Genomic DNA, 27,692 nt, shown 5'->3' on the forward strand with positions numbered 1-27,692 from the left:
GGAGGCGGCCGTTGTTCCAGACTCCAGGCATCAGGGACGATGGACATTTGCGTGGCCCTCCCCCAGCCGCCACACCCTCCGACATGGACCCATCAACCCGCTTTGCTCTCAGGAGTGATGAGTCTGAGATGTGTGCCCCACGTCAGAAGGACAGAGAAAACGAATCTGGAGACAATCTTTTTTTTTCTCCAGTGTTGAGGTCTCCAAGACGCTGGTCTGCTGGGATCTGGTGGCAAATAGCACCTACCCACCCTTGGCTCCCCAGACCCCCTCCCTGGCCGCTCCCACCCACGTGTCTAACGGGAGTTAGACGATGAAGGTCGGCAGCGGGGCAGCGGGACCCAGCGCCTCCCTCCCTCAGAGCACCGCCTCAGGGGCTGCGCCACAGCTTCTGGGCCAGCAGAGGGCGCCAATGGCAGAGGAAGGCTCACAGGTTGCCACAGCCAATGGAGTAGTACCTGTGGTACTCCCCCCACCCCCCGCCAGACTTCCCACTTCCTGCGGTAACAACAGAATGTTCCAGAAACTCATCCAAAGACTGAGATGTGCTGCCTTTTGACTTCTTGTTCCACCACAGAGGTCATGTTTGCCCTTCAAGCTGGGAGGACCCAGGGTTGGTGGGTCCTCTATAGCCTTGAGTCTAAGTTTTGTAGTTGAGTCTAAGTTCCTTGAACATCTGGAAGTCCACGGTTCACATACTGTAGAAGCCTGGCTTGGAGAATTTTGAGCATTACTTTGCTAGCATGTAAGATGAGCAATTGTGCGGTAGTTTGAGCATTCTTTGGCATTGCCTTTCTTTGGGATTGGAATGAAAACTGGCCTTTTCCAGTCCTGTGGCCACTGCTGAGTTATCCAGATTTGCTGGCATATTGAGTGCAGCACTTTCACAGCATCATCTTTCAGGATTTGAAATAGCTCAACTAGAATTCCATCACCTCCACTAGCTTTGTTCATAGTGATGCTTCCTAAGGCCCACTTGACTTCACATTCCAGGATGTCCAGCTCTAGGTGAGTGATCACACCGTTGTGGTTATCTGGGTCATGAAAGTCTTTTTGTATAGTTCTTTTGTGTATTCTTGCCACCTCTTCTTAATATCTTCTGCTTCTGTTAGGTCCATACCACTTCTGTCCTTTATTGTGCTCATCTTTACATGAAATGTTCCCTTGGTATCTCTAATTTTATTGAAGAGATTGCTAGCCTTTCCCATTCTATTGTTTTCCTCTATTTCTTTGCACTCATCACTGAGGAAGGCTTTCTTATCTCTCCTTGCTATTCTTTGGAACTCTACATTCAAATGGGTATACTTTTCCTTTTCTCCTTTGCCTTGAGCTTCTCCTTTTCTCACTTATTTGCATTATTTGTCCAGATGTTCAAGCTGGATTTAGAAAAGGCAGAGGAACCAGAGATCAAATTGCCAACATCCGCAGGATCATCAAAAAAGCAAGAGTTCCAGAAAAACATCTACTTTTGCTTTATTGACCAAAGCCTTTGACTGTGTGGATCACAACAAACTGTGGAAAATTCTTAAAGAAATGAGAATACCAGACCACCTGACCTGCCTCCTGAGAAATCTATATGCGATCAAGAAGCAATAGTTAGAACTGGACATGGAACAACAGACTGGTTCCAAATCGGGAAAGGAGTATATCAAGGCTGTATATTGTCACCCTGCTTATTTAACTTCTATGTGAAATGCTGGGCTGGATGAAGCACAAGCTGGAATCAAGATTGCCAGGAGAAATATCAATAACCTCAGATATGCAGGTGACACCACCCTTACAGCAGAAAGTGAAGAAGAGCTAAAGAGCCTCTTGATGAAAGTGAAAGAGGAGAGTGAAACAGTTGACTTAAAACTCAACATTCAGAAAACGAAGATCATGGCATCTGGGCCCATCACGTCATGGCAAATAGATGTGGAAACAATGGAAACAGTGACAGATTTTATTTTTCTGGGCTCCAAAATCACTGCAGATGGTGACTGCAAGCCATGAAATTAAAAGACACTTGCTCCTTGGAAGAAAAGCTATGACCAACCTAGACAGCATATTAAAAAGCAGAGACATTACTTTACCAACAAAGGTCCATCTAGTCAAAGCTATAGTTTTTCCAGTGGTCATGCATGGATGTGAGAGTTGGACTATAAAGAAAGCTGAGTACTGAAGAATTCATGCTTTTGAACTGTGGTGTTGGAGAAGACTCTTGAGAGTCCCTTGGACAGCAAGGAGATCCAACCAGTCCATCCTAAAGGAGAAATGTCCTGAATACTCATTGGAAGGACTTATGCTGAAGCTAAAACTCTAATACTTGGGCCACCTGATGCGAAGAACTGACTCATTTGAAAAGATCCTGATGCTGGGAAAGATGGAAGGTGGGAGGAGAAGGGGATGACAGAGGATGAGATGGTTAGATGGCATCACTGATGCGATGGACATAAGTTTGAGTAGGCTCTGGGAGCTGGTGATGGACAGGGAAGCCTGGGGTGCTGCAGTCCTCGGGGTCACAAAGAGTCAGACACAACTGAGTGATTGAACTGAACTGAACGAAATTCCTAAACTCACACATGACTTTGGGATGAAGTTGTGGCATTTTTTTTTCTGCACTTGCAGAATACTCATTCAAGTAACTAGTAATGAGCTAAAGTAACGCTCATTCAAGAAGGTGGTAAGTGTAGTTCCACAATTCCCTGGAAAATGAATGCCAAAGCTAAAACTAAATCAAGGTGAATGTAATTTGCCTAAAGAAGAGCCCCACTAACCATGGGGAGGAAAATGATGATCCCATGAAGAATAATGGGAAAAGGACTCATATCTAAAATGCAGAAATAATGCTTTAATAATGCAGGTGATCACATTTTTATTAATGAAGTCTCCTTAGCAAGGAAGCAAATACATCCTTGAAAGAAGTCTGAAATTAATCCTCTGATAGGCAGAAATCTACACTATTCAAATATTCTAACTATAGTTGCAACTTGAACTGAATGCCTACATTCTAAACTCTAAATCACTTTATTCTTAATAAAGTGACTAAGAAAAGGGACCAGAAAAGGGACTTGCTGCAATACAATGGGAACTAAAAACTAAGAGACAATTCAGCATGGAGCTGAAAATGCTGGATGTGTTTTATTTAATTAATTAATTAATTTATTAAATTCATGTCCTAAAATTATTCCTCTTTTTGGTTTTTGGATTGGTACACCCTTAAGGGTTCAAGCAGCACCATGTTTCAGCACTGCTATTTCCAGGGCGAGATCAAAATGCGTATCAGAGGAAAGTAATAATTCATCATGGTAATAGCTACATCCCACTTTAGAAACCACTAGAGACTGCTTAACATTCTTATTTCCAACATGGTTTTCCTGAGTTTTCAGGTGACAAATGGAGACTGATGCCAGAAGGCTTTTTTCCTGTTTGTTCCTGATGGAAAGGGCTAGATGCAGAGTTCATTTTCATCTGGGGTGACACTCAGCTCTGAGCTTCGCTGCCTGCTCCTTCCCTTCCCTCTTTGTGCCACTCCTTTAAAAGTCTCCGGAGGCAACATCTGGGTCCAGTCACTAAAAACAGATGGGTTCTTCCACCTCCTCTCCGGTCTCCCAGGAGACCTCTGCCCGGTGGGGGGCTGGGGAGGGGGCGGGGGGAGTGTGCTATTGGAACCTAATGACACGCTGACTACATTTTTCCTGTGTGTGTTCAGGGCATTCCTGTCATTAGAACCCATCCTGTATCTGTGCAGCCCTTCTCATTACAGATGGATTTCCCTATTTCAAGATCTTCCTCAGATTTCTTGATGCTGTCATTGGGTCCTATTATTTTTTTGCTGTTACAATTTTTCTTCTGTGACTTTCTACAGCCAAATCCTCTCCATCTGTCATGGAATCAGAGGCCAAATTTCCTGAAAATCATCACTTTAGCTTACGGTCACTTTTGCTTACCATCATTTATTGCTTAATCAATAGCAGGTTCAGAATCAGTTTGGATGTCTTCAGCGCTGTGCAATATCAGCTCTTTGAAGTCTCTTCCTGGTGTTAAGACTTCATACACTGGCACCAAGCCTCTTTCTCTGTTTCTTCCTCTTAAGGAAAAAGATCTAAATGTTCCGCTTTTGTTATGGGAACAAAGGCTTTTGTAGATTAGTAATTAAGAGTAATAAAAAAGTTTTATTGAACACTATGAGTCAGCCTTCTCTGGTGGCTCAGCAGGAAAGAATCTGCCTGCAATGCAGGAGACGTGGGTTCAATCCCTGGGTTGGAAAGATCCCCTGGGGAAGGATATGGCATCCCATTCCAGTATTCTTGCCTAGGAAATCTCATGGATAGAGAAGGCTGGCAGGCTACAGTCCATGGGGTCACAAAAGAGTTGGCCCTGAGAAGCAGAAGGCAGAAACCAAACAGAGTCTGGGATGTGGATGAGGCCTTGGTTATCCCAGGGTGGGCACCGTGTTTAAAGGCTGGCCCTGGGTGTGACGCTCTGGCAGCCTCGCTAACCCTGTGAAGAGCCTGTGCTCTTGGCAAGTTCACCTGAGCACGGGCACATTGACCTGAGCATCCGTGTCCCACTCCTTACTCTTAAGCCCAGGGCCATAACGCTACCCCAGGTCCCAAGCACTGGACTGCACTCAGAAGGGAGAGGCCCTGGCACTTTTCTACTCCTGAATGCCTGGCTAGGAGGCAGGGTGGTGGGCAGGCCAGGATACTGGACAGGATGCAAGCACTCCTGGGTTGCTGGTGCAACTCTTTTTTTTCCGGCTGTGCTGGGTCTTCATTGTTGCATGGGCTTTTCTCTAATGGCAGCTGCTGCTGCTGCTGCTAAGTCGCTTCAGCCGTGTCCGACTCTGTGAGACCCCACAGACGGCAGCTCACCCAGCTCCCCCATTCCTGGGATTCTGCAAGTTGAGGCTATGCTGTAGTTGTGATGTGCAGGTTCTAGGGCACATGGGCTTCAGAAGTTGCAGCTCCTGGCTCCAGAGCACAGGCTCAAGAGTTGTGGTGCATGGGCTTAGTTGTCTTGTGGCATGTGGAGTCTTCCCAGATCAGGGATGGAACCCAGGTCTCCAGATTTTTTATCACTGAACCATCAGGGAAGCCCAGGCTTGACTCTTAACAGAACCCATCAAGGAATTCCATACTCTGCACAGCGCCCAGGGATGTCCTAGGGCCATTAGCCAGGCCCCAGAGCTGAGACGGTGGTCAAATCCGCCCCTGCTTTCTGGGAGCCAGCAGTGACCTTGGTATGATGGAAAACTCTATGCAGCAAACAACAGTCAGACCTTCTGCTTTTCATACTTTCCCCCCACGGAGGATGGGGCTCCCTGGTGGCTCAGTGCTAAAACCCCCCCCTGCAGTGCAGGACACAAAGGAGACACAGGCTCAGTCCCTGGGTGGGGAAGACCCCCTGGAGGACAACACGGCAACCCACTCCAGTATTCTTGCCTGGAGAATTCCAAAGACAGAGGAGCCTGGTGGGTTACAGTCCATGGGGCCCCAAAGAGTCGGCACGACTGAGCAACTGAGCACACAGCATTTAGTAAGGGAAAGAGGAGGAGTTGGGCAGGCCCTGCTGCTGCTAAGTCATGTCAGTCGTGTCTGACTCTGTGTGACCCCATAGACGGCAGCCCACCAGGCTCCAGTCCCTGGGATTCTCCAGGCAAGAATACTGGAGTGGGTTTGCCATTTCCTTCTCCAATGCATGAAAGTGAAAAGTGAAAGTGAAGTCGCTCAGTCGTGTCAGACTCTTCGCGACCCCATGGACTGCAGCCTACCAGGCTCCTCCGTCCATGGGATTTCCCAGGCAAGAGTACTGGAGTGGGTTGCCATTGCCTTCTCCGAGGGAGCAGAAATCTTCACGGAGCTCACTCTGTTTTCAATGTTTCATCTTACTTTCTGTGATTTTGAGGCCAAAATGAACATTCACACTTCTCACCTTCGGGGGCTAACACTTTGGACCGGATCACTTTTTGTTTCAGAAGCGGGGAGGACTGTCCAGTTCAGTGTCCCCTGCCTCGACCTGCCAGAAATTCCTGCTCAGTTGCAACAACCAAGATGTTTCCACCTGTCAACAAATGTTCCCTGGAAGATGTAGTCACCTCTGGCTTAGAATCACGGCTTTAAAAGGCAGAACCAGTCCTTGCTAAATTAGGGGGGTAGGTTTAAGCAGTTTTGGTCCTCGAACTTCTTCAGGCAGTGATCGTATTAAAACATCCTCACTTTACCCACCCCTCATTTGTTTGTTTGGGAATGACAGTCAGTCACCACTGGGCTGAGGGCCAGCGCTGAGGGACCGCGCTTGGCCAGCTGGATCCTGGCAAATTTAGCATTAGGTTCTGTAGTTGTCATTTGGTCAGTGTAAGTGGGGAGTAACTTGGGGACCCTAAATTCAACACAAGGACTTAGACCAGAGTGGGGACTGTCCTTTCTCTGCAGAGTCATCTTCCCAGATAACCTGAGAGTCACTCAATCCTAAATATTTGACAACAGCCACTGACCTCGGTGAATATGTGCCAGAGACAGGCAGGTGATGTGGTGAAGACATGAGTTCCAGGCACTGAAAAAGTCCTCCTTCTCGGTCATCACCTGCCAAATTGACAGGAAAAAAAAAAACCAGCTGATGATATTCTTAGAGAATAGAACTTACTAGCAAGGCAGATGGCAGACAACGCACACTTCAGTACCACCATTAAGCAGGGGTGTGTTGCATGCAAGGGCTACGGTCACCCCTAAAATGCCTCTGTCACCCCTAAAAGCTTCAGTTAGATGAAGAAATGCCATAACATGCTGTGAGTCCAGTTTACATGTTGCTATTAATCCCTCACTTGTATCAGGCGTGGTGGTGCACGCGCACTCAGTCACTTCAGTCGTTTCTGACTCTTGGCGACCCCGTGGACTGTAGCCCACCAGGCTCTTCTGTCCATGGGATTCTCCAGGCAAGAATACTGGAGTGGGTTGCCACGCCCTCCTCCAGGGGATCTTCCCGACTCAGGGACCAAACTCAAGTCTCCTGTGTCGCAGGCAGATTCTTTACCACTGAGCCACTGGGGAAGCCCAAGCATGGTGGTACCACACTGCATTTCTTGAGATGTGACCAGCGTTGAAGAAACAATTTGAAGGAGACGGACAGAGAATGTGAGATGGTTTTAGTCAGGTCACTCACTGCCTGGAAAAATCTAAATAACAGAACTAACTAAATCTAGTCTGCAACAAAACCAACCCAACTTCCCACCCTCCTCCCCCATATTGTAGTCACATACTGCCGGGTTTTCAAATTGTTCCTTTTTCTTTCCTCTTCTTTTCTTTTTTGTTTTCTTAAAATTTTTCTTAAAAGCTTTTGCTTGAAATTCATTTCCGGACAGTTCTGGAGGCGGGACGTCCACTATTAGGGTGCCAGCACAGTCAGGTTCCGGGGGACTCTCTTCCTGGCTTGAGGACGGATGCCTCCTTTCCGTTTTTGCACAGCTGCCCTGCTGCTGCTAAGCTGCTTCAGTCGTGTCCGACTCTGACACCCCATGGATCGTAGCCCGCCAGGCTCCTCTGTCCGCAGGATTCTCCAGGCAATAATACTAGGGTGGATTGCCATGCCCTCCTCCAACCCAGGGATCAAACCTGCATCTCTTATGTCTCCTGCATTGGCAGGCAGGTTCTTTATCACTAGCTCCACTTAGGATGCAGAGAGAGTGATCTCTCTCTCTTCTTATAAGGCATCTAATCCCATTATGAAGTTCCCACCTTCATGGCCTCATCTAACCTTATTGACCTTTCAAAGGTGCCATCTCCAGAGCCATCACTTTGGGAATGAAGGCTTTGACATTTGAATCTGGAGGAGGGATGCAGACATTCAGTCCATAACAATATTCCTTTCGATTTTCATTATAGAATTATATGTACTAATTCTTAGAGGAATCTTATAATAGAAAGGCCATGGACTTTGGAGCTTGAGAAATAAAAATTGAAACTACAGCCCAATTACTATCTACTTTGGTGGTGTGGAGAAATTATTTCACTTCTGAGATGTTAAAAAAATTTTTAAAGTCTGTCATATAGAGTGAAGTAAGTCAGAAAGGGAAAAACATATATTGTAAACATATATGTATATATATATCAAATATCATATGTTAACACACATATATATATATATGGAATCTAGAAAAAATGGTACTGATGGACATATTTGCCGGGTAGGAATAGAGACGAAGATTTAGAGAATAGATTTGTGGGCATGGAGAGGAAGGGGGTTGGGACGAGCTGAGAAGGTAGCATCAACAGATACACACTACGGTGTGTGAGACAGAGAGCGGGCAGGAGGCTGTTGTACAGAACAGGAAGCTCAGCTCAGTGCTCTGAGATGACCTAGAGGGGTGGGATGCGGGGTAGGGGAGAGAGACTCCAGAGAGAGGGACACCTGTATAATAGAGCTGATTCACATGCTGCACAGCAGAAACCAACACCACACTGTAAAGCAATTATACTCCAATTTAAAAAATGCAACACCGAGTTTTTCAATTTAGATATTATTGACAATAATGTATTCGTTTCGGGTGTACAATAATCTGATATTTGTGTATACTGTGAAATGGCCACCACAGTAAGTCTAGCTAACATCTGTCACCATAGTGACATTTTTTTTCTTGTGATGAAAGCACAAGGACTACAGTTAATAACATAACTGCTTGTATGTTTGAAAGTTGCTAAGAGAGTAGGTCTTCCAAACTCTCCTCAAACTGTTTCCTGGATACCCGTCACGTCTCTAGCATTGGCACTGGAAGTGGCCATGTCTGACCTGTGTGAGGAATATGGACTCAGGATGCTTATGCTCTTTATTCATTTAGGGAGTATATTTTTCAGCTTTACGCTGTGTGAGATGGTCTTGCAGTCACTCTAATGAAGCAAATGGTTTGCTTTACTTGGTTTTTCAATCACTGGGAAGTGAAGAAATAGAATTGGAAGCAAATAAGAAGGAAAAGGATAAACAGAAAAGAGAAAGATGCCGAATCGCAGAGCTGGCAGTTAGAGTCATGTCGGTGGAGTTTGGAGGCAGATTCTTATCTGACCAGAGCAGAGTGTGAAATTTGGCACTTCTGGGGTTTCTTTGTTTCTTCTTGCCTTTGTTTGGAAAACCTAAGGGCTTGATATTTAAACTTTCAGCATTTTCTTTGCTCAGAGAAATAATACTCAAGTAGAAAGCTAGAATATCATTATTGGAAGGACTGCTGCTGAAGCTGAAGCTCCAATACTCTGGCCACCTAATGCAGAGAGCCAACTCGATGGAAAAGACCCTGATGCTGGGAAAGATTGGGGGCAGGAGGAGAAGGGGATGACAGAGGATGAGCTGGCTGGATGGCATCACCGACTCGACAGACATGAGTTTGAGCAAGCTCCAGAAGTTGGTGATGGACAGGGAGGCCTGGCGTGCTGCAGTACATGGGGTTGAAAAGAGTCAGACATGACTGAATGACTGAACTGAACTCAGACTGTGTATCTGCTTCCCATTTTTCTTCAGCTCACACTCTGAGTTCTCTGGCTGGGAGGTCATCTGCCTCCCACTGCTTCCCAGTTCCTGCAGGGCCTGGAGGTCAGAATCCTTTGTAAAAACCCTCCTATAACAGAGTGCTTTGTGCTCCAGTGGAAAAGCTGGCACAGCAGAACGTCTCTGTCCATGTATAATTTAGCATGATCACCTGGGGCAGCAGGCACAGCTCAGAGGACCATGTCACGTGTGCCTGGGGTCCCCATGCAACTGGGGCATCTCATGACAGTGGAGGGAGAGGAAGGCATCTGCCTTGTTCCCTGCATTGGTGTAACAATCACAACTGAAAAAGCACGGTAGAGACAGGTGATACTCAAGCAACAGCCCACAGAGCATCTTTCGCAGAGGTGAGGACTAGAGCTGGCCAAACACTCATGGCCCAAAACTGCCCCATCACACTGCAGAGGAAAAGGCCAAGAATCCACACCAAAGCCTGGTGGACAGGCTCTCCTAAACATGCTTCGGCTGCCCCCACCGTCGCACGGGAAGGAGAGAGGAATCTCCTTGTATCAAATATAACGTGGATGTGTCCAAATAGAATTGTGGGACACTTTTAGATTTTTTAAAGAGTCAGTGGATAGAGTAAGTTTTCATGAGCCTGATCAAGAACAAAGCAGAGACAGAAGACTGGCTGGACTACATGGAACCCTGAATGAAGAAGGCACATCAGATGGGAGAAGCTTGCAGAGGGCCCTTTGCAAAACTGGCTATGGCTGAGCCCTTCCGCCAGGATGTTGTTGTTTAGTCGCTAAGTCCTGTCTGACTCTTTGCAGCCCTGTGGACTGAAGCCTGTCAGTCTCCTCCACCCATGGGATTTCCCAGGTAAGAATACTGGCATGGGTTGCTAGTTTCTCCTCCAGGGAATCTTCCCGACCTAGGAATTGAACCTGCATCTCCTGCATTGGTAGGTGGGTTCTTTACCCACTGAGCCACCAGAGAAATCCCCAATACGATGAGACAAAAGTGAAGATCAAGTTCAAGTTAAGGAGAAAGGCCCCTGGCAGCGAATTCCTGCTGCAAGACCCACTGGAGAAGGCTCAGTGCAACCTCATCCTTGCTGGCGAGTGGCCCCTGGCCCTCCACTTACCAGATGGAAAGGTTGGCACAACTGTCCCCTACCCTCCACAACTCCCCCCAGACCCCCACTGAGGGACGGCACCCAGAACATGGAACGTGTTGATAGGAAGGCAGCTTCACGAGGGCAGATGCCCAGAAAAGAAACCAACTGGGAAGCCTCTGGTCCCTTGAGTTAGCTGATGGGCGGGAAGCAATAAGCTGAAGCCACACAGGTCCATGCACCGAGGCAGGGTGGCCTTTGAACAGTGTGTGTGGCATACTTCATCCCACGATCGGGTGGTCCAAGTGAGCAGACCAGAAGATCAAACTCTAGTTCAGCCTCAGTGTAGACTCAGTGTTAACTGCAGAATGTCATTGTCAGCAACCGTAACCCTGCCGATAACTCTAACCCAACTCCAACGCACAGAATTTGTACATTTACTTAATGCACAAAAACACGGTAGAACAGAAATCAACTATTTAACCCTCCAAAGTTAACATATCTTAACACGAGGTTTCATTAAAGATGGCATGGTTGGGACTTTCCTGGTGGTACAGTGGCTAAGACTCTGCTGACAATGCAGGGAGCGCAGGTTTGATCCCTGGTCGGGGAACTAAGACCCCACAATGCAGTGCAGAATGGCTGAAAGATTTTTTCTTTTTTCTTTTTTTTTCTGCTTTTTATTTATTTATTTTTTTTTAAATTTTATTTTATTTTTAAACTTTACATAACTGTATTAGTTTTGCCAAATATCAAAATGAATCCGCCACAGGTATACATGTGTTCCTTGTTCTTTACTTCAAGCAGTAAACTTGCTGTTGAAAACTTGCGCATAAATTAGCCTTCCCCATGGTGCTCAGTTGTGTCCGACTCTTTGCGGCCCTAGGGACTATACAGCCCACTGGGCTCCTCTGTCCATGGAATTTTTTAGGCATAAATTAGCCTTATGAAAGCAAATCCTTCTTAAACTGCACCAAGCAACAGATACTGTTTCAAGCCCTTAAGTTGCACTTGCTCATTTAGCCTTCAGAAGCCCTGGAAATAAGTATTACTGATATCTTTTACTATCTTCATTTTGCAGGGGGAAGGTTGAGGAATTTGCCCAAGGTTGGAGATGTGGGTTGGGACTGGGTACCCAGTTTTAGGAGCTCACATTTCTAGTCACAGGATACACTGCCTCCCAATGGACTGATGGAGAATTAGCTCCCTGTCCCTCCCAAATACATAGTTTATAGAGATGCGTTGTCACACCGGGTCATGTTTGATGTGAATGACATCCCACACTTAAAGCCTCTAAGGGAAATAAATGCTTATTTCCTAATAAGTCATCATACAGCTAAGACAGAACTGAACTCATAAAGAGACCCCTGCTGCCTCATCTTTGGTGAATACCCATATCCATTCCCCCTTTTTCTTTTCTAGAAACACCCCCAAATAGGTTGGGCAGCAATATAGCCAGTTAAAAACACTTACCTCCCTACAGAGGATCTATTTAAAAACCTCAGCTAACATCATATGTAATAGTAAAAGACTTAAGTAAGTGCTTTCCCTCTGAATCAGGAAGAAGATGAGAATGTTCATATCTCCACTTCTATTCAATATTACTTCAGGTTCCAGCCAGGGCAATAAGGCAAGAAAAAGAAACTAAAGGCCAAGAGTTTGGAAATGAGCAAGAGTGTCTTCACTACAAAAAGACGTGATTTTTTACATAGAAAATCCTAAGGAATATACAATAAAACTGCTAGAATTAAGAAGTCAATTAAGCAAACTTAAAAGATATAAGCCTTTGATATACAGATCAAAAGTGAAAGCGATAGTCAATCAGTTTTGTCTGACTCGCTTCGACCCCATGGACTGCAACTCGCCAGGCTCCTCCATCCATGGAATTCTCCAGATAAGCATACTGACGAGGGTAGCCATTCCCTTTTCTAGATTATCCTGACCCAAGAATTGAACAGTCTGAGTCACCAGGGAAGCCCATACAAATCAAAGTCAACTGTATTTCTGTATTCTAGGAATGAATAATTGGAACTTGAAATTGAATCCACTTGCCAACACAGAAGACGCAGGAGCTGTGAGTTGAATCTCTGGGTCAGGAAAGTCCTCTGGAGAAGGGAATGGCAGCCCGCTCCAGTATTCTTGCCCAGAGAATCCTGTGGACAGAGGCGCCTGGTCGGCTGCAGTCCATGGGGTAGCAAGAGTCAGACACGACTGAGAAATTAACCCACCACCGCCGCCCAGTTACATGGAGACGCTTCCTGTGCTTTCAGCTGTGTGCGGTCTCCTGCTGGCATTCAGCAGGTGTTCTGTGAGACTTGTTCCAGGTGTGGAGCCGTTTGTGATGCGTTTGTGGGTGGAGGTGAGGGCGGAGGTGGACAGAGGGGAGGTCTGTGTCCTTCAACTCCACCATCTGATTAGACCCCCTGGGCTCCTGTCTCTGGCAGCATTTAAAACATTTCTACCTTTGTATTCAGCTCCAAATCCATTTGCTGTGTCCTTTGAATTTGTTTTCCGTGCTGTTTAAATCTACCCTCTTCCTTTTTATTTTACTGTGGAGAGAAGGTGGAATCAGTTGGGCGGGGGGCGGGAAAGAGTCCAGTCCTGACCAATAACCATGCAGGCTTTATAAGTTTGCTAAGCTTGGATATCAGATTCTACAAAACACTTTAGGTACCATATGTCTTAAATTATATCCATCCAATATGGGGAATAATACAACATGCAGTTATTTTAAAATTTTATACAGAAGTGAAGTAGGTCAAACAATGATTTTTCCTTACTTTCTGCTTCTCCGGCTGTCCACAGAAGCCCACTCCCCTAGACTTGGGAGCCTTTGTCCAGGAGGAAGTAATCTTGCCCGGCAGATGAAAGTGAAACTGTCACTCAGTCATGTCGGACCCTTTGCTACCCCTGGACTGTAGTCCATCAGGCTCCTCTGTCCATAGAATTCTCCAGGCAAGATTACTGGAGTGGGTTGCCATTCCCATCTCCAGGGGATCTTCTCAACCCAGAGATTGAACCCAGGTCTCCTGCATTGCAGGCAGATTCTTTACCATCTGAGCCACCAGGGGAGAAGCCCAGTAGATGACCACCTGGTAAAGTAATGGAAATGGTGAACCCCAAACCATACAGGATTTCTTCTCCTCCTTTAGTTTCTCTTCTTTCCCTTCTGTCTAGCAGGTGGAACTTGTGGTCTGGCTCCCCCACACTTAGCCCACCTGCAGCACATGCTCACCTGGCTCTCAGCCCTGTTGCTGCAGACTCCTCTGTAGCCCTTTGTAGCGCTGGCAGGAGAGGCTGGGGTCTGCCTGGGTCCCGCCCGCATTTCTCTCTGTGGCTGCACCCTTGGTGCAGCCAGAGGACAAGTCTCCCTCCAGCATCCCCGAAGGCCAGTCCTCACCCGTCGGCCCACGTCTCCACCTTCTGTTTCTCCGCCTGTCTGTCTTGTCTTTCTGTGTGTGGGCATGCACGTGTGTGCACGTGTTCTTAATATATTTTTCTACCTTTCAGTATTTTTTATGTCTATCTTTATTTCATTTCCCTGTATCTCCCTCTCAAAATAAGTTCTTTCTTTCTCTTTTTAAAATATTTATTTATTTATTTGGCTGCATTGGGTCTTAGTTACCCGTGGCATGTGGGATTTTAGTTCCTCTCCCCGGGACTGAACCTACATCCCCTGGATTGGAAGGTGTATTCTCAGCCACTGGGCCACCAGGAAAGTCCCTCTTTCTCTCTTTTTGCAAACTTACTTCACCACTTTTCACTTGTCTATGTATTTTTAATGTTTCCGTAGTTCTCTGCCTTTCTGTATTTTATTTTTCTAGGTTTCTGTTCTGGTTTTCTTCCTCTCCTCGCTTATCTCTCTGTCTATAGTTCTGTCTTTTTTTCCTGCATTGTTCCATCTGTCTTTTCTCCTGTCTCCTCTTTCTTTCTTCTCTTATGTGTTTGCCCACTACATGATTTCTTCCTTTGCTCTTTAGGCTTGCTTCCAGATTAAGCTTGGTTTCCTCTGTGTGGCTTTGGAGAGAGGACCCCTCTCCTGGCCACCAGCAGCCTCTCCCAGAACTCTGCTCTCTCCCAAAGCTCTGTTCTTGCATCGATGGGCAGGTGCTGGTTTGTCTGCCACTAGCTGCTCAAAGAAGGCAAGGTGGCTGGGTCCACCAGCTGTCAGCTCACTGGTGGCTTCCTGCACTGGGAATATGGCATTCTTTATACCATTACCCTGAGCTTTGAACCTGAGCTAGAATTCCAAGAAAGCCAGATAAATACATCTCATCCAAGATCTTGCTACTCATGCAAAAAAAAAGAAAAAAAAAGTGAGAAAGGACACAGGATGCCCACTGCTCCTGCTTGTTCCCTACGAAAAGGAGAAGTAAATATTCTCCAGACATCCCAGAGATGGCTGCGCTTAGCTTTGGGGACCCCAGGGGAGGGGCTAGTCGTGAAATTCATGATGATCTCAGAGCTCGGGTCAGAGTTTGAACCCAGGGCCCTCTGGTCTACCACCCATCCCATCCCAGAGACCCTCGCTGGGCCCCGGCTGGGCACCAGAGCCTCCCTCCTTTCCCTCAGAGGGGGCCGGTGGCTGCACTGCAAGACCAAGGTGGGGGAGGAGCCCTCCTCTAGGGATATGGGCCAAGCGGTGCAAGGCTGGGGTTCCCAGAGGAACACACCATGAAAACGATGGCTGGTGTGATGCCATGTAGAGGCCCAGCATCTCGGATCTTCCCAGCACACCCATGTGCCCCACGGCACTGGCCCTGGGTTTTACAGTGAGTCCCAGGGAAGTCCAGTAACAGGCTCTAGACCTGGAACGCAGATGTATCTGTTGGTCAGGGCACGCCTCATCCCCCGCTATCAACAAAGCTTGTTCAGCACAGCCATGTGACTGCAGACCTGTCCCACACACACACCCTCACTGTTCACACAGGAGCCTCCCCTCCAGACAGCCTGGGCCACAGCGGCAGAGACAGCATCCTCCTCAACTGCGTGGGGAGCAGGTTCTCCATTCAGTTCAGTTCAGTAACTCAGTTGTGTCCGACTCTTTGCAACTCCATGGACCGCAGCACGCCAGGCCTCCCTATTTATCACCAACTCCCAGAGTTTACTCAAACCCATGTCCATTGAGTCGGTGATGCCATCCAACCATCTCATCCTCTGTTGTCCCCTTCTCCTCCTGCCCTCAGTCTTTACCAGCATCAGGGTCTTTTCCAATGAGTCAACTCCTCACATGAGGTGGCCAAACGATTGGAGTTTCAGCTTCAACATCAGTCCTTCCAATGAACTCCCAGGACTGATCTCCCTTAGGAGGGACTGGTTGGATCTCCTTGTAGTCCAAGTAACTCTCAAGAGTCTTCTCCAACACCACAGTTCAAAAGCATCAATTCTTCGGCGCTCAGCTTTCTTTATAGTCCAACTCCCACATCCATACATGAGCACTGGAAAAACCATAGCCTTGACTAGACGGACCTTTGTTGGCAAAGTAATGCTAGCTTGGCTGCAAAGACACCCGTACATGACGCACACAGCATGGCTCCTCTCCATCCTCAACCATCCAATCTCAGGACACACACCCTTGCCTACTTCAGAGCAGTGTATGTACCCTTCTCTCCACCTTCCTCACCCACTGCTCCCTCCAAGTTTCTCCTGAGAGCTCCCCTCCACATCGTGGTCCAAATGTGCACCCTCTGGTCTCCACCAAGCTTGCACATCCGTCCATTGGAGCCCTTCTCATCACACTGCTCTGACTAGAGCAGGACTGAGACTTGCCTGGTACCCAGCCGAGTTGGGCAGGGCCAGTGGGCACATGAAAGACTCCCCTCTCACAGACAGGTGGTGGGAGAAGAGGTGGATTCCAGGCAAAGGGCTGGAATGCAGCTGGATGCAGAGGGCACAGAAATACAAGAGGAAATTTTGTAGAGAGGAATACAGACAACCAAGATGTGCGGGGCTCCAGGTCAGGCTTCTCACTGCAGGGCAGTAATAGAGACTGCAGCTTTGGGGGGATCTTCCAGGGTCTCTGCAGCTTCTTCTCTCACCGGTGCTACCCTCCAAGCTCTGGTCTGGGTCCTGGCAGTATGAACAGGTCCCCAAGACAGCCCTTTCCTAGCGAAGACCTGACTATTTTTGTCCAGGAGTGGGTACGGGGCAGGGGGGACACATGTGCTTGATCTGACCTGTTTCTGAATCTTTTCACCACTAAGGCTTGGCTGAAATTGTTAGAAGATGAAATCAATAGGCTCTTGGCAAAGGGCTCCTATAATTGAATACATTACTTCCCAATTTTTCCTCCTTTTCCCTTTTTGTGTCAAATGAAGAGTCTGCTTTTTATTACTGAGTCTTTCAGAACAGAAAACGAATATCAGATGATACAGCTTCTTTGGTCATTTAGCCTACGTTTGAATACATGCCCCTGAAATTGATCTTGATCATTTCCAACAACGGATATGTCAATAAACAGATGGGTGATGCCTTCCTCCTTTCCTAGCAGTGTCCTCCTCTTGAAATCGCTTCTAACTGTTCCTGTGGAGGAGGAATAGAGGTGGGGGTAGGGAGTGGTAATCAGGAGACCATAAATAGATTTTACAGGCACTGAAGCATGCATTTGGAGTACCATCAGCTAGAAAGATCTTGTTTCAAGAACACGATCTTTGCATTTAGCTGAAGATGATGTTATGGAACCTGACTGCCCTTGGTGACTGCCTAAAGCTGTCATAAGGCAGAATAATGTACATTTAATATGGGAAAGAAATCAACCCTCAGGATCTTTGTTTCCTGATTCTCTGCAGCAGCTCAGCTGGTGCTTGGCCCATAAGACAGCTGGTGGAGGCGTTCTTGGGACTGTGGGAGAAAGGCCAGGGGTGCGGCATGCAGGGGTGCGACCCCATGGGGGTCTAGAGTGAACACAGGAAACAAGAGACTGGGATGAAGGGCACAAAACCCGCTGCAATTTGGACTCCATAGGGCTCTGTGCCTCAGTGGCCACCAGTGACATCGGATCGCCCCCAGAAGCCCTGGGGGCACTCCTGACTCCACCTTCTGCATTCTCTCCATTAAACTGGCCCAAGTCTCACCCCCTACCCCTCACACTCACTGCTGTGCATGCTAAGTTGCTTCGGTCATGTCCAACTCTGTGTGACCTAAAGGACGGTAGCCCTCTGCCACCCCTCCTAGTTCAGACTAGATCCCAACTTTTCTGGGATGATGGTTTCTGTGGCCTTCCAAAGGGCCACCCTCTCACCACTGACTCCAGAAGGATCTTCCTGACACCAATGTGCTCCGGCCACTTGCAGCAAAGGCAGAAGGTTCTAGACCTTCTCAGGGTGTGCAAGGCTCCCTGCAGCGAGGACCCACCGCCACTGCAGACACCCCACTGCAGCTTCTGCTGGACAACGTGCATCAGCTCGCAGTACACACACATCCCCTCCCTTTTCAGTCTCCCTGCTACCCGCCGCACCCCACCTCTCTACGTCATCACAGAGCGCTGAACTGAGCTCCCTATGCTATACAGCTGCTTCCTGCTAGCTGGCTATTTCACACATGGTAATGCAGATATGTTAACCCCAACCTACTTGGTACTTGAAAGGATGCTCAACATCAGTAATCATCAGCGAAATATAAATCAAAACCACTATGAACTATCACCTCCTACCTTTTAGAATAGCTATTGTCAAAAAACAAGAGATAAAACTGTTGATGAAGATGTGAAGAGAAGGGAATCCTTGCGTGCTGCCGGTGGCAATGGAAATTGGTAGAGTCACCACGGAAAATAGTATGGCGGTTTCTAAAAAATTAAAAATGAAACCACCATATAGATCCAACAATACTACTTCTGGATATTTATCTGAAGGAAATGAAATCACTATCTTGAAGGGATATCTGCACTCCTATGGTCACTGAAACATTATTTACACAAGCCAAGATATGGAAGCAATCTAAGTATTCACAACATACACATGCTGAAATAGCCGTTCATCATGAGAAAAAAGGAAATCCTGCCATTTGTAACCACATAGATAGACTTTGAGGTCATTATGATAAGTAAAATAAGTCACGCATAGAAAGACAAATACTTTACAATCTCATTTACATGCAGAATCTAAAAAAGCTGAAGTTGGGACCTCCCTGGCAGTCCAGTGGTTAAGACTTTGTCTTCCAATCCGGGGGTGCAGTGGGGCAGGTGGAAGTACAGGTTTGATCCCCGTTTGGGGAACTAAGATCCCACAGGCCTCATAGCCAAAACACCAATACATAAACCAGAAGCAATGTTGTAACAAATTCAATAAAGACTTTATAAATGGTCCACATAAAAGAAAAATTCTTTAGATAAATAAAATTAAAAAGATGAAGTCACAGAGAGGAGTAGAAGGGCGGCTATCAGGGGTTGGGGGCAGGAGAAATTTACATGTGTTGGTCAAGGGGAAAAATGTCTGGTGACCTAAAGTACAGCATGGTGACTACAGCTAACAGTATTATACTCTATACATACAAGGTGCTAGAAAGTACATCTTCAATGTCTCACTCTCTACCAAAAATGTAACTATGTGAGCTGATGAGTGCTAACTAACAGTCGTGTGTTAATCAGTGCACAACATATACAAATCATCACATTGTACACCTTAAAATTACGCAATGCTGCGCTGCTGCTGCTAAGTCGCTTCAGTCGTGTCTGACTCTGTGCGATGCCCATAGACGGCAGCCCACCAGGCTCGGCCGTCCCTGGGATTCTCCAGGCAAGAACACTGGAGTGGGTTGCCATTTCCTTCTCCAATGCATGAAAGTGAAAAGTGAAAGCGAAGTCACTCAGTCGTGTCAGACTCTTCGCGACCCCATGGACCACAGCCTACCAGGCTCCTCCATCCATGGGATTCTCCAGGCAAGAGTACTGGGTTGGGGTGCCATTGCCTTCTCCTTAAAATTACATAATGTTCTATGTCAATTATACACAATGAAACTGGAGGGAAAATAGCAGGAGGAACTCCAAAAAAGAAACTGTTGTTCAGTATTCAGTCATTTACACCAAGTCAAACTCACCAGTAATTAGCATTCCATAAGCCAGAAAAGTGTGATTTCTATGCTATGCTCTTCAACCAGAGCCCTGAGTTGCTACATGTACCCATAAATTTGCGTGTCTCTCAGACTAAGCTCCATCTTGTCCCTTGTCCTGTCTGGATGATTTGCCCCACTGTCCATGCCCAAGCCTTTCCTACCACCTTGGCCAGGGACCTGCTTCCCACGGTCCAGACTTTCAGATGTCAAGATCTCTAATAGAAGGTTCAGAATCTTTAGGGTCCGTCTGCCTGACTTGGGGGCCTCCTGCCAGGCTGCTTTAACCTTGCCCAGACCTCCCCTGTCATCTGTCAGCATGCTCTGGACTCCATGCTGCTGGCGCGTCTGGGTGCCCACAACTGTGTCTCGGCATGCCGCTGAAGACTCTAGCTCAGAACTGACCCTTGGTGAGCGTTGCTGCCGTTTGCCATTTCTTCTTTTCCCCAATTAGCGTATTGAGATTCAGTGGCTGAATCTTGCAAAGTTCTCAGTTTCCCATTTCATGTAAGAAAAGATGGCAAGTGCCTGCAATGCAAACAACCTAACTGCTGTGAGGCACCACTTAAGTTGTATATTTAAGTATTTTAATTGTAGTATAGAAAGCATACAGTCAGATGCATAAATCTTAAGTTGACAGCCTGATGATTCTTTTACGTGTATGTACCCATGTAACCATCCATACCAAGATAAAGAAATTTCCCAAACCCTGTACTGTATTCCCCCCCAGCCCATGCCACACTCTCTCAGTCTCTGATCCACAGATCACCACCAACTAATTTCATCCCTTCTTGAATGAATGTCATATAAATGGAATCATACATTATTAACTTCTTTCCAGGCTTCTTTCACTACACATAACATCTGTAAAATTCACTTATGTGGCTGCATGTAACAGTAGTTGATCCCTTTTTATTGCTGGATACAATTCTGTGGTATGAAGATATTACAATTAGTTTATCTAATTTCATGCAGGTGAACATTTGGGTTGTTTCCAGTTTGGGGCTATTATTGATATAGATGCTATAAACATTCTTGTAAAAGTCTTTCTGTGAGCAGAATTTCATTTCTCTTGGTATTTACGTAAAAACCTAGGGGGGAAAGTGCTGGTTGTAGGGTAGCTGTGTATTTAACTTTATAAGGAACTGCCGAACTGTTTCCCAGATCAGTCACCACTATTTTACAGCAATGACCGAAGTTCCCCTTGCTCTAGGCTGTCACCATGATTGACTTGCACCCTTTTAGCTCAACACTCTGCAGTGGGTGTGTCATGGTATTTCACTGTGGTTTTAATTTCAATTTCCCTGATGACTAATAAGATTGAGCAAAGTTTCATGTGCTCATTACCATTCTTTTATCTTCCTTTTTGAAATATCTTTCAAGTCCCTTGTGTAATTTTTCTTAGGTTGTGTCTTTTTGTTACTGGGTTAGAGAAGGTCTTTATTTTGGATACGTCTTTTGTCAGATACATGTGTTGCAAATAATTTTTCCAAGGTTATGGCTTGTCTTTTTGCTTTCTTACTGATGTCTTTCGGAGAGCAATTTTTTTAATTTTGAAAAAAATCTGGTCAATATTTAATTGAATGGTTAGTGCTTTTTATCTTTTTCACTAGAAAATCTTAGTCTGCACCAACTCCAAAGAAATAGTCTCATGTTTTCTTCTAAAAGTTTTAAGTTTTCACTTTAAGTCTATGGCCAATTTCAAGTTAATTTTTCTGTATTATATAAGGAATAAATTTTTTCCATTTGCATATTTAGCTGTTTGTCACACAATTTGTTGAAAATTTTTTTCATCATTTAATTTCCTTTGTATCTTTATAAATGAACATATATTTGTGAGTCAATTTTCTGGACTTGATACTGTTCCATTGATCTATTTGTTTATCCTTATATCAAAACCATACTGTCTGGGTAATTGCAGCACAGACATAAACTCTGAAATCAGGTCCTACAAGGCCTCCACATTTCTTCAACTTTTTTCAGTCATTTTGGCTATTTCAGATTATTCGTATTTCCATATGAATTGTCAAATCCTCTTGTGAGTTTCTACAAAAATGTCTGCTGCAAATCTGACTGAGATGCAGTCAGATCAACAGACCCATTTAAGGAGAATGAACACCACAGCAATACCAGATCTTTCCACGCACAGACATGATATAGTTTTCCACCTATTTAAGTTCCATTCAATTACCTTCCGCAATGTTTTATAGTTTTCTATGTACAGATCTTGCACTATTTGAATTTTTGTTGCAAAATATATTCCTAAGAATTTTATGTTTTCTAATGATGTTGTAAATTTAATTTAATTTTACATTGTGTTTTATAATTGTTTATTGATAGTGTATAAAAGTAAATTTATTTTGGATATTGAGTTTGTATCTTGTTACCTGTAGTGATTTGCTATTAACAGCTGTGTTGCAAATAAATAACATAATCTCACTGAAGGAGAAGGAAAAAATATATTGAAGTAAATTTGGAAAATACTATTTTTTTAGATACTGTAAGCTACATGCAAGAATACATAGAACTGTACAAAAAAGATCTTCATGACCAGATAATCACGATGGTGTGATCACTGACCTAGAGCAAGACATCCTGGAATGTGAAGTCAAGTGGGCCTTAGAAAGCATTACTACGAACAAAGCTAGTGGAGGTGATGGAATTCCAGTTGAGCTATTTCAAATCCTAAAAGATGATGCTGTGAAAGTGTTGCTCTCAATATGCTAGCAAATTTGGAAAACTGAGCAGTGGTCACAGGACTGGAAAAGGTCAGTTTTCATTCCAGTCCCAAAGAAAGGCAATGCCAAAGAATGCTCAAACTACCACACAATTGCACTCATCTCACATGCTAGTAAAGTAATGCTCAAAAGTCTCCAAGCCAGGCTTCAGCAATACGTGAACCATGAACTTCCAGATGTTCAAGCTGGTTTTAGAAAAGGCAGAGGAACCAGAGATCAAATTGCCAACATCTGCTGGATCATCGAAAAAGCAAGAGAGTTCCCGAAAAACATCTATTTCTGCTTTACTGACTATGCCAAAGCCTTTGACTGTGTGGATCACAATAAACTGTGTAAAATTCTGAAAGAGATGGCAATACCAGACCACCTGACCTGCCTCTTGAGAAACCTGTATGCAGGTCAGGAAGCAACAGTTAGAACAGGACATGGAACAACAGACTGGTTCCAAACAGGAAAAGGAGTATGTCAAGGCTTTATATTGTCACCCTGTTTATTTAACTTATATGCAGAGTACATCATGAGAAATGCTGGGCTGGAAGAAGCACAAGCTGGAATCAAGATTGCTGGGAGAAATATCAATAACCTCAGATATGCAGATGACACCACCCTCATGGCAGAAAGTGAAGAGGAACTAAAAAGCCTCTTGATGAAAGTGAAAGAGGAGAGTGAAAAAGTTGGCTTAAAGCTCAACATTCAGAAAACTGAGATCATGGCATCTGGTCCCATCACTTCATGGGAAATAGATGGGGAAACAGTGGAAACAGTATCAGACTTTATTTGGGGGGCTCCAAAATCACTACAGATGGTGATTGCAGCCATGAAATTAAAAGACGCTTACTCCTTGGAAGGAAAGTTATGACCAACCTAGATAGCATATTCAAAAGCAGAGACATTACTTTGCCAAAAAAGGTCCGTCTAGTCAAGGCTATGGTTTTACCAGTGGTCATGTACGGATGTGAGAGTTGGTCTATGAAGAAAGCTGAGCGCCAAAGAATTGATGCTTTTGAACTGTGGTGTTGGAGATGACTCTTGAGAGTCCCTTGGACTGCAAGGAGGTACAACTAGTCCACCCTAAAAGAGATCAGTTCTGGGTGTTCATTGGAAGGACTGATGCTGAAGCTGAAACTCCAGTACTTTGGCCACCTCATGGGAAGAGTTGACTCATTGGAAAAGACTGATGCTGGGAGGGATTGGGGGCAGGAGGAGAAGGGGACGACAGAGGATGAGATGGCTGGATGGCATCACCGACTCGATGGACGTGAGTCTGAGTGAACTCCAGGAGTTGGTGATGGACAGGGAGGCCTGGCGTGCTGGAATTCATGGGGTCGCAAAGAGTCGGACACGACTGAGTGACTGAACTGAACTGAACTGAAGCTACATTCACAAAGAAATACTGTGTTCTAGTTGTAAACGTGTTTCTCACAGAGAGACGGACTAGCAATTCTGAAACTACTTAATGTGTATACTAGGGAAGATCAAATAAATAAACACAGTAGACAGTCAAAGCCAGATTTCTCACTTTCTCAGAGAAAGAGGTTACAAATAGGAAAGAGGGAAGGCTTGCGGTTTGGGATTGGAATCAGAAGTACCAGTAAAAACTCGTGGTTTCTAATATAAGTACGTACAAATCTGTGTGAGAATGTGTGAGTAAACCTCTATCTATTTTCTAGCTCAGAACAAGCCTAGAAATTGTGATATTCCAGTAGCAAATTAGCATACTCAGCAACCAGATACTGGTTTTTAAATGCTCTTCTCCAATAAAAGGACCAGGGACTATTGGAGAAATGGTTGATTACAGGGTGGGCAGAGAAAACAAAAGACGAGCCTAGGACATTTTGTGGTACCCAAAGTACAGAAGTTCTAAAAAAAAAATCATGGGGACATAACAGACATTTGGGCTAGCTAACGTGAAAGGAGCTCTCGATGGCCAAAGCAGAAACAATTTGAGCAAGAAAATAAAATATGTTAGAATTGTAGAATTGGATGTAGCTCAAATACAGAATATCCATTAATCTGAACTGATATAAATAATAATGAATTGAATAAATAAATAATTGATGGAGAAGGGACAGCTCTTTCTTCTAATAAAAGAATGCAGCCGGAAGGAGGGAAATTGAAAGTCCCCACTAGTAAACATCACAGGGGGCTTCCCAGGTGGTGCCAGAGGTGAAGAACCTGCCTGATGATGCAGGAGACGTAAGAGACCTTTGGTCCGTGGGTACAGGAGATCCCCTGGAGGAAGAAATGGCGACCGACTCCAGTATTCTTGCCCGGAGAATTCCATGGGCAAAGGAGCCTGGAGGGCTGCAGTCCATGCGATCACAGACTCAGATGTGACTGAGCACACACGCCCACATGCACAGAACAGAAGGGTTTCCTGTGACCAGAAACAGCCAAGACGGGAGTGCCGGTCTACACAGGAGGCGGGCACGGGCAGCCTCGGATCTTCCTGTCTGCCCACTCGGGGCTCTCTCCAGACCACCATCTCCCCTCCTCAGCTCCATGTCAGCTTACTGTGACAGGGAGGTCAATCACGCTTTCCCTCTCTCGAGAGTTGCAGGGGTGTAAGCCTTCCCTCTCACTGAGAAATGGGAACATGTTCCCCATTAAAGGCATTTCAAGCCCCAGTCAGCAGAGGAGCCTCACTTCTGTACAAGGCGACTAATTGCCCAGGCAGCACCCAGTGCTCAAGGACACAAAGACTGTCCATCAGGTGGCCCTGGTCTCTGGCTCATCCTCCCAGCCCAACTCAACCACCAGAGTTAGAAGACGCAAAATCAACGCAGACCAGTGACTCAGGAAATTTAGTTTCTAATCCTGTTTCCTGTCTTTGATGATCTGCCTCTGGAACAAAGCTCTCGGCATTTCTGTACCATGAGATTTTCCGTAAAACATCTGCTCTTCAGGCTGCCCTGTTGGCTTTTAAAATGGTAACAAACAGAACCCAGCGGCTGTTACTCTCTATTTCCTGTCTGCTCTGAAACTCCCAGAGAAGTACAAGCAAAGGAGATGATATTTTCTTTCTGGGTTCAGTGACCATGGTGGTTCAGATGGTAAAGAATCTGTCTGCCGTGCAGGAGACCTGGGTTTGATCCCTGGGTAGGGAAGATCCACTGAAGAAGGTCATGGCAACCCACTCCAGAATTCTTGTCTGGGAAATCTAATGGACAGAAGACCCTGGTGGGCTACAAGTCCATAGGATCACGAAGAGTTGGACACAGCTGAGTGAGTAACACTTTACTTTTTTGGTGATAGTGGTGTTTTCCAGCTCCTTTCTGATTCATCAGATGTCACTGGACCCACTGAGCTTCAATGGTGGGTCAGATGGTAAAGAACCCACCTGCCAATGTAGGAGAGGCAGTTCGATCCCTGGGTCAGGATCTGATCTGATCTGATTAGAAAGATAGCCTTTAGTGGTACAATGATTTCATTATATTTTAAAGATCTAAAGAACGTTAAAGTCACACACACACACGGAGCAGTCAGGTTGCACTGACCACAACAATAAAAATTGCAGGTGACAGTCAGAAAGTTCTAGGGACCCCCCTGGCGGTCCAGTGACTAAGACTCCGCACTGCCCATGCAGGAGGCCCGGGTTCAATCCCTGGTCAGGGAATGAGATCCCATATGCCACAACTAAGAGTTCATACACTGCAGCTAAAGACCCTGTGTGCTGCAACAGAGACCTGGTGCAGCTGAATAAATAAATGAATGAAACAAACAGAAAGCTCTACAAAATTACATCACCTGAAACCTTATTTCCAACCCCCACTAACTCTTTTCCAACAAAAACCTCAAATTATGAATAAGTAAAAATAACTTAGGGTAGTTGTTCCCAACTTAGATGACAGCCCCTGGATATTGAGGATGACTCATGGTCTTTACTTGTCGATACAAACCACTTCTCTTTTCCTTTTGACTCAGCCTTGCAGGATTTGACAAAACCAGCAGGATTTTCATCCCACCTGAATTACCATCCCTCTACCTGCCCAGTTTTTGTTATAAACATATGAAATTCAGCAGTCATCTGTTATATATATTGATTACTGAGGGTATACATTTGTCTCCTTTAGATTTTTCTTTTATAAAATGACTGAAAGTCGTTGAGTCATGTCCGACTCTTTGTGACCCCATGGACTATAGCCCACCAGGCTCCTCTGTCCATAGGATTCTCTAGGAGTGGGTTCCCATTTCCTTCTCCAGGGGATCTTCCTGACCCAGGGATTGAACCTGGGTCTCCTGCATTGCAGGCAGATTCTTTACCATCTGAGCCACCAGGGGAGCCCACAAATGACAGAAGCCCTTAATAAAATGTTCTCAAGATCACAAGTTTATTGTCTTCTCCCTGCGCCCACTAATGGGGAAATGATGCCGTGACCCTGATGAACAATGCAAGGTGATTTCAGAAAACTGGAGAAGTGCGGCTTCCAAGGGGAGCTATGGGGTTGGGCTCCCACCATGGTTACCAGAACACAGAAGGACATTTCCTGGTCCCATTTGAAGTTAGATTCTGGCTGCACCAAGGAAGGAAAGAAATGATCAGATGGTAGGGCTCTCTCTTTTTTTTTTAATTAGAGCAAAATTACTTAACACTATTGATACATCAACATGAATGGGCCACAGGTATGTGTATGTCCCCTCCACATCCCTCCCCATCCCACCCCTCTAGGTTGTGACAGAGACCAGCTTTGGGTCCCCTGCACTGACAGGTCTTTTGGGAGGACCCGGGAACCCTCAGCACTCATTCCAGACCAAGAGGGAGATGGACTGTCTAATGTTTGTGGGCCAAGGGTCTCCAAAATAAAATGTGCCATAGAGGAAAATTAAAGTGGGTCAGTGGTAAAGAATCCACCTGCCCATGCAGGAAATGCAGAAGACATAGGCTCAATCCTTGGGTCAGAAAGGTCCCCTGGAGAAGATGGCAACCCACTCCAGTATGCGTTCCTGCCTGGGAAACCCATGGTCAGAAGAGCTGAGAAGGCTAAGGTCCACAGTATCCCAAAAGAGTTGGGCATGACTTAGTGACTAAACAACAACTATGTTGTTTATTTAACTCTGTTAATAATAAAATACTAAAACTTACATTCTCTGTTAATAATAAAATATTAACTCTGCTAATAATAAAATAAATAAAACTATTTAACTCTGTTTAACTAAATGTTTCATAACACATAATTATTAGTTGGCTGATCCACAGGGACCACCAATTCTTTTACAAATCTTTAAAAAATTTTTTTTAATTTTCAAATTGGAGGATAATTGCTTTACAATATTGTGTTGATTTCTGCTGTACAACAACACAAATCAGTCATAACTCTATGAATATCCTCTCCTTCCTG

The 27,692-nt window shown here is 45.4% G+C and overlaps 1 protein-coding gene across 1 annotated transcript in view; it reads right to left on the bottom strand.

The window, feature by feature from the left end:
* Positions 1-27,692, bottom strand: part of ACOXL (acyl-CoA oxidase like) — a 335,830-nt gene that overhangs the window by 60,639 nt on the left and 247,499 nt on the right. The window contains exon 15 of the mRNA XM_055539295.1: positions 6,479-6,566. Coding sequence (XP_055395270.1) covers positions 6,479-6,566 — 88 coding nt within the window. The remainder of the gene's footprint in view (positions 1-6,478; positions 6,567-27,692) is intronic.

Source organism: Bubalus kerabau, chromosome 11 (genome assembly GCF_029407905.1).
Source record: "Bubalus kerabau isolate K-KA32 ecotype Philippines breed swamp buffalo chromosome 11, PCC_UOA_SB_1v2, whole genome shotgun sequence".
NCBI lineage: Eukaryota > Metazoa > Chordata > Mammalia > Artiodactyla > Bovidae > Bubalus > Bubalus kerabau.